General features: G+C 44.2%; 1 protein-coding gene across 8 annotated transcripts in view; it reads right to left on the bottom strand.

Annotated features, from left to right (window-relative positions):
- Window positions 1-202: 202 nt before the first annotated feature.
- LOC147632299 (uncharacterized) overlaps window positions 203-10,954 on the bottom strand; it is a 33,693-nt gene continuing 22,941 nt past the window's right edge. For 3 of the 8 annotated variants that reach the window (XM_086807113.1, XM_086807111.1, XM_086807110.1), the window contains 5 exons: window positions 5,453-5,548; window positions 1,639-5,283; window positions 1,243-1,497; window positions 952-1,095; window positions 203-822 (listed from right to left, as the gene is read on the bottom strand). In XM_086807113.1, the coding sequence (XP_086663239.1) occupies window positions 538-822; window positions 952-1,095; window positions 1,243-1,497; window positions 1,639-5,283; window positions 5,453-5,518 (4,395 nt within the window). In that variant the 5' untranslated portion in view covers window positions 5,519-5,548 and the 3' untranslated portion in view covers window positions 203-537. Of the gene's footprint in view, window positions 823-951; window positions 1,096-1,242; window positions 1,498-1,638; window positions 5,284-5,452; window positions 5,665-10,954 lie in introns of all 8 variants that reach the window. The other 5 variants (XM_086807114.1, XM_086807112.1, XM_086807115.1 and 2 more) reach the window with 5 other exon arrangements.

Here is a 10,954-nt window from a genome sequence, read left to right as displayed (position 1 = left end):
CTCCTGACTAACTTTAGCCCTACAAATTTCACTATGGCGTCCTGCTATCTAGGATGCTTTCATCGAGCATGGACAGGCAATCCGGCCCATCCAACTCTCTCTCTATGTCATATCTAAGTCATCTCCATGGTATCTTCCTATTGTTGGCTAACTGCATATGAAAACAGCTCTTTGATTGTACACACACACACACACACACGCATTTTTCACACTCGCATTTGAAGATTATCTGTATCTTTACAACGTTCACGCATTTAGATATACAAAACATATCATCATACCCTTTCACATTACCTTACTTATGTAATAAGCTCTCAACTTTGAACATCCATCTATCTACACTCCAAAAATACTAGCTGGCCAGCCAAAAGTGACTTGTTACAACTCCAAAACTGCAATTTTCCAAGATACTGACCCCCAAGGAGAGCCATTCAACAAAGCATCATGTTTCTTATATCAAAAGTCCAGGCCGTAACCTTCACAGCATGACCAATCCTCTTGATTAAGCTATCTCCTGCTTCCTTTCATTTACCAGAGCTACAAATGAATCTTTCTTGCAAGCCAAAATCCAACTGTTAGTGATACTATAGCTATGCACAAATGGGCTAAAAATTGCTTCGGGCTGTGCACTGGAAGGTGTGTAGGCTTTCCATTTGCCTTCGTTTTTGAAGCCGCAACACCGTCTGCCTCCCAACTGACCCCTTTCTTCTTCCTCTGTCGAACTTTCCCTGGGGACTGAAAGTCCAGATCAACATCTCTTGTCTTGGTAGATTCCAAAGGGTGCTGGTCATCAATGACTTCTGCCTTCATTGTCTTTCCTTCCTGCATACATACCACCATCAAAAAATTACTGCTTAGAATCTAACAGAAAGTGCAGTTGGAAGGACTCGTAACTTCCACGAGTCCTTTTTTTTAAAAAAAAACATAGTAGAGTCTCAGGAGTCAGAATACCAGGTCCTTCACAAGGGTTCCCTGCTCGTTATAAGCTTTCTGGACCTTATTGATCTCCAGCTTTGATTTGAACAACTGCTCTTCTGCTTCAGCTAGCTTGCTCTCAGATTGCCTTAAGGTAACTAGTAACTGGTTGATCTGTGCCTGAGATCAAAGGGAAGTCCATCAAAATCACAAAAACAGATAACCAAACTTTTCCATTGTATTCATCAGAGACCTTTGTTTATGCTAAAACCATATGTAAGATCATCTGTTTCAAATCTCAAAAACTAATCAAGCAGTAGCCGATACCTGGTGCTGTTCTGTTGTGGTGAGAGAGTTTTTGAGATTTTTCTCTAGCTTTTCTATTTGAGAGCAGTTGTCTAGAGCCTTTTTCAGTTGGATCTTCAGATCCTCAACTTCAGCATCCAATGTGGCTTCCTTTGATGAGCTTTCTTGCAGCTTTTTAGCTGACACCTCTGCTGCCCTAAGAGTAGCATTCAACTTCTCCTGTATACCAGCAAACTTTTCTGCTAAATCTCCATTCTCTTGCTTAAGTGTTGCTATCTAACCAGATTGAAAAGGCAGCCAAAAGTTAGTAATCCAGCCAGAATATGACACTGTTGGTTGGAAGACATTAGCATGCAAAACTATGCTGTATTTGCCCATAAAACATTTCAACTAAAGAAATGTGGTGGTGAAGGAAACCTGTTGCTGTAGCTGTTGCCGCTCTTCCACAAGCTGTTCATTCAATTCAGCAAAGATCTTCTGCGTACTGTCAAGTTGAACTACAATAGCTTGCTTTTCATTCTCAATTCGGGACAATAAATCCTGCAACTTACTGTTGGAAGAATGATAAGATGAGATCTCCTCTTTCAGCTTCCCTTCACTGGCAGCAGCTGCATGCAAATCAACCTTCGTTTTCTCAACCAATGGCTCAAGTTCAGCAACTCTAGACTCAGCCTCTGCAACATCTGCTTCTAGTTTTGTCGTGCATGCTTCCAATTTTGCCATCTTCTCTTCCAGGAAAGCTTTCTCCTCAGTCAGATGCTTCTCCCTCTCTAAAGCACCCTTCAAATCAGCCTCAATAGCTGTGATGGACAACTCCAGCTCATTGATATTATCAGTTGCACATTTTACCTCGGTTCGCCTCTCTATCAGCATCTTTTCTGCAGACTGCAGTTTCTCTGCAATTTCTTGCTCTTTTTGCTTTGAGCCTGCACAAGCCATTTCTAGTTCCACAATCTTTTCAGAGCATTCCTTTGTCAAGTCATCCGACTTAACAAGACGGTTTGACAATTCACTGGCCATGTTTTCAAGCAGCAGAGCATTGTCATCAGCTACCCTTGACTTCATTTCCAATTCAATGCTTTTGTTCTGGGCATCTACCAAGGCAGCCTCCAGCACTGCAACCTTACCGAGTGCATCATCCGCTTTAGTTTTATGCTGAGTGATGAGGCCCTCCAGTTCCACGCTTCTCATCCTTGAAGTGTGTGCATTACTCTCATGCTGAGAACACTTTTCTTCCGAAATCCCTACCCTTTCTTCTCGTTCACCCTTGTCATGATGCAGGCTCTCCAATTCAAGCTCTAGGTCACCAGCTTTTCTCCCCACCCTTCCAACTTCAGATTGAGCGGCAGCTAAAGATTCCTGCAGCTGTGCGGCCTTCTCCTCGAGCGTCTGACACCTTTCTTCAGAGGCCTCTAGCCTCTCCTGAAGTTCAAGATGCAGCTTTTGTAAGCTCTCTTCAACTTCTTTGAGGCGCTCTGTAGATGTTGCTTCCCTTGATTTCAAGTCATTCACTTGCAACTGTAAGCTCTCCGTGATTTCTTCACTTGCTTTGAGCTTTTCCTCAGCACTTTTGAGCACACTTTCTAGGTGCAAAACTTGCTCATTGGCTTTACCTGCATTCTCCTCTGCTACTTTAAGACCATCCACATGTTTGCCTAGCATTTCTTCAGTGCTCTTCAGTTGTGCTTGAAGCTCTGCAGCTCCTTCTTCAAATTCACCCTTGTTCTGTAGAAGGTTTTCCAGTTCAAGCTCTAGCTCAGCTACCTTCTTCCTGGCAGTTTCAGCATCCAATCCAGCAGCAGCCAGAGAGTCCTGCAGCTGTGCGGCCTTCTCCTCGAGCGTCTGACACCTTTCTTCAGAGGCCTCTAGCTTCTCCTGAAGTTCAAGATGCAGCTTTTGTGAGGTCTCTTCGACTTCTGTGAGGCGCTCTGTAGATGTTGCTTCCCTCGATTTCAAGTCATTCACTTGCAACTGTAAGCTCTCTGTGATTTCTTCACTTGCTTTGAGCTTTTCCTCAGCACTTTTGAGCACACTTTCTAGGTGCAAAACTTGCTCATTGGCTTTATCTGCATTCTCCTCTGCTACTTTAAGACCGTCCGCATGTTTGCCTAGCATTTCTTCAGTGCTCTTTAGTTGTGCTTGAAGCTCTGCAGCTCCTTCTTCAAATTTACCCTTGTTCTGTAGAAGGTTTTCCAGTTCAAGCTCTAGCTCAGCTACCTTCTTCCTGGCAGTTTCAGCATCCAATCCAGCAGCAGCCAGAGAGTCCTGCAGCTGTGCGGCCTTCTCCTCAAGTGTCTGACACCTTTCTTCAGAGGCCTCTAGCTTATCCTGAAGTTCAAGCTGCAGCTTTTGTGAGGTCTCTTCGACTTCTTTGAGGCGCTCTGTAGATGTTGCTTCCCTTGATTTCAAGTCATTCACTTGCAACTGTAAGCTCTCCATGATTTCTTCACTTGCTTTGAGCTTTTCCTCAGCACTTTTGAGCACACTTTCTAGGTGCAAAACTTGCTCATTGGCTTTATCTGCATTCTCCTCTGCTACTTTCAGACCGTCCACGTGTTTGCCTAGCATTTCTTCAGTGCTCTTTAGTTGTGCTTGAAGCTCTGCAGCTCCTTCTTCAAATTTACCCTTGCTCTGTAGAAGGTTTTCCAGTTCAAGCTCTAGCTCAGCTACCTTCTTCCTGGCAGTTTCAGCATCCAATCCAGCAGCAGCCAGAGAGTCCTGCAGCTGAGCAGTTTTCTCTTCCAATCGAAACATAGATTTCTCAAGGACCTGATACCTTTCTTCAGAAGCCTTCAACTGTTCCTGATGCTCTCTCTCCAATTGTTTCAAATTCTCCTCGGCTGTTTTCAGAAGTTCTACAGCTTTTGATTTCACGTCGTCCAGTTCTGCTTGTAGAGTACCAGCAGTTTCTTCCTTTGCCTTAAGCTTATCTTCAGCATCTTTGTGCATACCTTCTAGGTCTACAACTTGTTCTTTGACCTTAACTGCAGTGTCCTCTGCTGTCTTAACGCAGTCTAATTGGTTCTTCAATTCTGCTTCTGTGCTCTGTAGCTTCGATTCTAGTTCTGCAGCTCGGGCTTTCTCATCAGCAAAATCCCCTTCAAGTCGGACAAGTTCACCTTTCACTTGACACCAGTCTTCCTCGACTTTGGCCATCTGAGCTTTTGTCTCTTCCAGGCTCTTTTCTACTTGAGCTCCCTCAAGAATCTGGCCTTTCATCTCAGCAAGTTCCCCCTGCAAGGACTTTACCATCTGTTCTGCCTCGCTAATTTTAATCATTGCTACCTCTGCTGCATTTTTTAAGCTTAGAGATTCATCCAAAGACTCTTTGGTAATGGCTTCTTGATTCCTTGCTTCTTTCTCGTACTCTTCTGCCTTCTTGGATGCAGCCCTAAGGGCAGTTTCCAAGTCCAAAACCCTGTTCCTAAAGGCTTCTACCTCTATCTGGGTCTCACCATGTGCCTTTTTGATACTTTCTTCATTCAATTCCCTTGCAGCCAGCTCTGCTCCATGGGCTTCAACTTGTGATAAAAGACTTCCCTCAGCTTCTCTTGTTTTCATGTTTGCAGCAGAGAGTTGTTCTTCTAACATAGACACTTTTTCCTTCAAACCATCGACCTGGCAACAAAGTTGTTCATGGTGCTCCTTTGTCATTTGTAAATCCTCCTTTAAATTAGTGGCCTCACGTGTGGAAGCACTGAGCTCTTCTGCAAGACGATCTGCCTCACTTTTGAAGGCCTTGAGCTTCCCTTGATCAACTAAAGCAGCTTCAAGCTCAGTTTTAGACTTCTGTAGTTCATCCTGCAGAGAAGAGATCTCTTCAAACGAATCTTTTTTACTGATTGCCACTGCCTCCTCCACTTGTGCTAATTCCTTCTGCAACTTTTCAATGCTCTCTTGAGCTGCCCTTAACTCATTTTCCTGTTTGGCAGATTCCTCATCACCATGGGGCAAGTTTATATGACCTCTGTCTTCTCTTGGCACAAACTTTTCTGGGCTGACATCATCTCCATGACTGTTAGGCATGAGATGCAAACCATCCATTGCTTCCAAGTTCGATGGCTGCATTCAAAGACCCAAGGTTAAGAAGTATTAATACAAATGATAACTTCCAAAATCCACACTAAACGTAAGACTTGAAAAACAGTGTTCCACCAACAGTGAGCTTTCTCAAGTCTTTATTGTGTGAGTAAAGTTAGAGCAATCAACTCCCAAAAGAGAAAAACATTACCTCCTCTGATCCTTTACCAATGTGATCTGCAGGAGATGTGCTTCCAACTTCATTCTCTGATTCCATGCTAGAGGTGTCTGAGTAGTTGCTGCAAACCTGTGCACGTTAGCTATTATGTTTCCCTTGCAGATCATCTAAAGGCAGTCATGAAGGTTCATTGTCACCGATTCAAACACCAGCTGCAGCACTGAACTTTTTCAGCAAAAGAAATGCTGCAATGTGAGACATCATATTGTCACCACAACACTAAGAAAATAGTATACAAGTGAACTGCACTTCTTATATGCTAAAAGCACACTTATAACACAAGTTATCAAATATTCCAAGAAATATATGATAACAAACAGGAGGTCTAAAACCACTGATTCTTAAGTGAATGACTTAAATAACGAGTTATGCTTGCAAAATATAATCAATGTGATATTTGAAGGCTGATGACCTTAAGAAATATGATGTCACGTGCATCACCCATATGAGTGTCACATGGGCATGCTTCCCACTTCGCAGCCACCTTCTAGGCAAAGTGCGTGGCAGAGTATGGCCTGTTTGGGCCTGTTTTGGCAGCCCAATAGGTGCAAGAGGTGCCCAGAACATGGACCGATAGTTGGAACACAAGTTGGGCACAATATGAACACAAGAAACGACCTTTTGGGGTCATAAAAGGGCTGGCCGCCGATACGTCCCAAGGCTCTACCAAGGTTAACATGTCTAGCCTTGGGCTAGGTTAACCAAAGACTCGGGATTAGGCATCTTATGGGGAGGTTAGTGTATTTATGAGGCACGGACTAATAATGGTTCCTAGTTTATAGGAGGTGTCAGGCCCCCTTCGATTAAGTATAAACAAAAAGGAACACACACAAAGACTCGGGCATCTAGCTCACCACCCAACCATAGAGCCATTCAGGCTCACCCCGAGCACAAGGGAGTAGTAGCATCCGAGACATGGCTCCCCTAGGCTATGGTTAACCTAACCTAAAGTTCTTGACCCTAGTTAGCCTTGGGACGTAACATACTTTCCCCCTTAAGAACCATTGATGTTCTCAGCAATGAATCTATGGAAGCGCCTCTTTAGACTACGCACTGACTCCCATGTAGCCTCGACCTCAGACCGTCCATTACATTTGATCAAGTACTCTGAATAGATGGTATGCCAAGACCATCTAGCACAACATCATCACCTTCATCCAAAAGTTCTTTCAAATGACTAATGAGAAATACAAGGTGAATCCAAGAGGTAGTGCTAACCGGTAAGCCACGTCACTAATCTTCTTTGTGACCGGGGAAGGACTACAAGATCAAGAAGATAACTTGTAATGTTCACCAGTCCTCATCATCTTAGAGTCATTTGGGACTTTAAGATACACCCACATGCCCTCTTGTAAAACTCTTGGGGTTCGTCCGTGGTTAGCGTAATACTAAGCACGATCCTCAACACCCTTTACGCTTTCCCTTGCTACTTTCAACATATCTTGCATATCATGCAAGAAATCTACTACTGATTGCAACTTGACTCCTTGTAGTTCTAGAGCAATGGGTGAGACTTCGGCTGATAACCGTACATAAGCATAAATGGGCTAAAACCAATAGCCGCGTGCTTTTACTACTGTTATAAACAAACTCAATCTGTGGAAGAGACCTTTCCCACTCAGATTGTCTCCTGGAGACATAGTCTAGTTCGTCCTCTCCATCTGATCATCCGACTCGGGATGATCCGAAGGTGACTTGCTCAAGCGTGTTTGCCAAATTATGCAGTGAATTTGGGATCCCGATCACAAACAATCTCCTCAGGCAGTCCATACAGCTTATACAATTGTTCCACAAAGAGTTGAGCCAACTTGTGACTCTTTACCGACAACTTGGTAGGGATGAATCTAGCCATCTTCGTCAATCAATCAACAACACATACTGAATCATGATTCATGGCCCCTACTAGTCCAAGATAATCCAGCTACAAAATCCATCAAGACACCACATACTTATTCTCAAGAATCTCCAAAGGATGCAATAACCCTCCAACTTAAAGCCTTTCAGCTTTATTAAGCCGTCACTCGATACACTTTCGCACATAATCCTCCAACAAAGGATTTTATGCATGGCCAATAGAAATGCCAACCAACCATGGCCAAGGTTCCATGAATGCCCGGGTGCCCCATACTAGGTGCATCATGGCAATCATGTATTATCAAAGCTTGGACGTCCAGGTCACTAGGCACAAAAAGCTTGCCATCCTTGAACAATAATCAACCTCTAATGGAATACTTTTCCAGTATCTTTCTCTCAACAATACTCATCGGAGTGTCAAGACTCGGAAACACTCGGATCTCGTGGGCTACAACCAATCTTGACCAATTGCTAGATTCGACCAAAATGGAAATCATGTTGGCAACGTCCTTTGAGAGACAGATAGAAGTCAGACGTTATCTCAAAAAAAGCAATAGCATTGACCTCGGGGAGCATTGACCTCAGGGATCCTATTAAGGGCATCAGCAACCCAATTGGTTGTTACCTCCTTATAGTAACGGATTTCAAAGCCGAAATTCTCCATGAGATCAACCCATCTGGGCCTTCCGACCCTTAAGGTCGGGTTGATCACAAATATACTTCAACAAGTGGTGATACATCCAGACAACAAATCGAGACCCATGCAAATAGCAAATCGAGACTAGTACAAATAGCGTCTCTAGATTTTCATTACATAGATAACAACCAAAAGGTCCTTTTCCTAGGTAGGATACCACCTCTCAAAGCGTCTCTGAAAGCTTCTTACTTTCAAAGGCTATGGATCTCCCATCCTGAAACAAGACAGGACCTATTGCATAATCACTCGCATTCATTTCACCCACAAAAGGTTTACCAGGATCCACAATCTATAACATAGGTGCTGAGGTGACTAGCTCCTTCAGTGCTCTGAAACACTAATCTAGCTTGTCATTCCAAACCACCAAAGAACTTAACTTGCCCCTCTTACTTCTCACCCCTTCAAAAGTTGAGTCACGAGTGACAACAATCGTGACATAAGCCCTCAATGAACTTCTTGAAAAAGCTAATGAAGCCAAGAAATGATTTCAATTGTCTAATTGTCTATGGAAATGTCCATTCCAAGACCTTCCGAACCTTATCTAGATCAATTCTCATTGCATCAACAAAGATGACATGACCCACCTCAACATATAGCTTCTCTCATCTAAGTACCTCCAAGATGACTTTGAGATGTTGTATGTGCTCTTTCAATGACTTACTATGAATCAATATATCATCCAAAAAGACAACAATCCACGTTCCCAAATATGGACAAAATAAATTGTTCATCATCTACTGAAAAGTAGCAGGAGCATTGCTCAACCCAAAACGTAGGACCAAAAACTCAATGTTGCCATAGCGCATCCGAAACGCAGTCTTAAGCACATTCTCAAGTTTAATCCTTATTTGATGATAACCTAACTGTAGATCAAGCTTGGTGAAATACTTAGCACCTTGGAGACAATCTACCGAGTCATCCATCCTCGGCAAAGGATACCTGTTCTTGACCGTGAGTTTGTTCAAGCCTTTGTAATCCACGTAGAAGCGCATGCTACCATCTTTCTTCTACGAGCCCCATGGAGACGTACTAGACTGAACAAAACCTTTATTAAGATAATCTTACAATCGCCAAGCAATCTTGTCCTCCTCCTTCGGGCTAAATCGATAAGATTACTGTCATATTTCTGACTATACACATGTGGAGGAACACCATGGAAGGGTAGGTATAGACCCTGGTGTGTGTTTGAGGCATGGTTTAGTACATGTAGAAGGACTCCATGGAAGGATCAAGATCTTGGTGTGAGCTCTTGGCATGATTTGTTACATGTGGAAGGGCTCCATGGAAGGATTGATATCCCGGTGTGAGTTCTTGGCATGGCTCAGTACATGTGGAAGGGCTTCATGGAAGGGTAGATACCTTGGTGAGAGTTCCCGGCATGCTGATGAAGTCTCATGGAAGGGTGGACACCTTGGTGAGCATTCTTTATACTTGTATGGACGGTGCCCGCCGAGACAGGTTCTGAACAAGATAAATAAGTTGGGAGATGGAATCCATAATATTATGCATAAAGCATTTGTGTGTGTTTTGGCATGCATGAAAGACTTGTCTTAGCTGCCCAGACAAGACTTGGTATTTTTGCTTGTGATTGTCCATGGACTCCGGCGACACCTTGAACCCTGTGGACGCGTGTGTGTACACCTGTTTGGGACTGAGGCAGTGGTCTTACGTGTTTTGCAGGTGGCAAGTGACCCCAAACTCAATTTACAGCTTATATTTTATCATACTAAGGTTTATGAGTGCAGATGTTTACCACTTAAGTTTGGGCGGACAAATTATACTCAAAGTGGGCAGCCCATCATGCAATAATAGCTCCATGAGTTGTTATTCTGGGAGAGAAGCCAAAAGCAGCTAGGCGCCCCCTTTCTAGCTGTTTTTGGAGTGGAACACACTAGGGTTTGAGGACAGGTGTCAGTTTGGCATGCACAATAGCTCTACAAGGCTGGTCGACTCCGTTCAAGGCTGATATATAGCTGATTGCTTGCCTCCATATCTGCTACAAATATAAGCGATTCTTTTCTCTCTCTCTCTCTCTCTCTCTCTCTCTCTCTCTCTCTCTCTTTCAGGAGCTTACTGGAGACCCACCCACCCATCATACAATCATACATACCTATCCCTCACTTTCAGGAGCTTACTGGAGACCCACCCACCCATCATACAGCCACCACGCACTATTTTCCACTTCACTCAGGACCTAGCCGCATAGTTTCCACGAGTTTCGGAAACGGGGGTGCGGAGCACGGCGGGAAACGGAGTTTCGGAGTTTCGGCCTTCGGGAAGAAACGGGGAAACGGAGTTTCGGTTTTAGGGTTTAATACATACATATATAATTAATAAAAACATTACAAAAGCTTGAAAAATACATCTTTGCTCAAGTAGAGGGCGTGGTAGAGGGCTGATGTGGAGGTAGAGGAGTAGAGGGCAAGGTAGATGGGTAGAGCAGCTCCAAACAGGCGGCGGAAAAAAGGCGCAAAATGCCGGCGAAAGAGAGCACGCGGGTTTCTAAACCCTGGAAAAAATAAAACTTGGAAACGCCGTTTCCGTTTCTGGAAACGTTTCCGAAACGTGGAAACGGTGGTCCAGAAACGCCGTTTCTGGAAACTATGCCTAGCCGATGTGTACGACTATCATGTTCATGATCAGCTATTTGCCTTAGACCCATCGGCAGCCATGGCTATGCTCACCTCCCAGCTCTCACATGTACTGCACTCCGCAGCCGCGAGGAGTTTCCCATACCACATACAGACAGGACAGCCACCTACATCTGGGAGCATGCCCCAAAACCGATGGTATGATGATGAGTGCAGAAACCTTTACCGCAATCTCCGAGTGCAGAGGGCTCGCGGGGAGATCACCCAGAGGCAGGCAGGCAGGCAGGAGGATGCATACTCACCTGCCGTAAGCGGCGAGCTTATGAGGAGGCT

Source organism: Cibotium barometz, chromosome 13 (assembly GCF_041138505.1).
Source record: "Cibotium barometz isolate CiBa-2024 chromosome 13, ASM4113850v1, whole genome shotgun sequence".
In the NCBI taxonomy this organism is placed as follows: domain Eukaryota; kingdom Viridiplantae; phylum Streptophyta; class Polypodiopsida; order Cyatheales; family Cibotiaceae; genus Cibotium; species Cibotium barometz.
The sequence above is the reverse complement of the archived record's forward strand: the minus strand, read 5'-3'. Positions and strand labels throughout refer to the sequence as shown.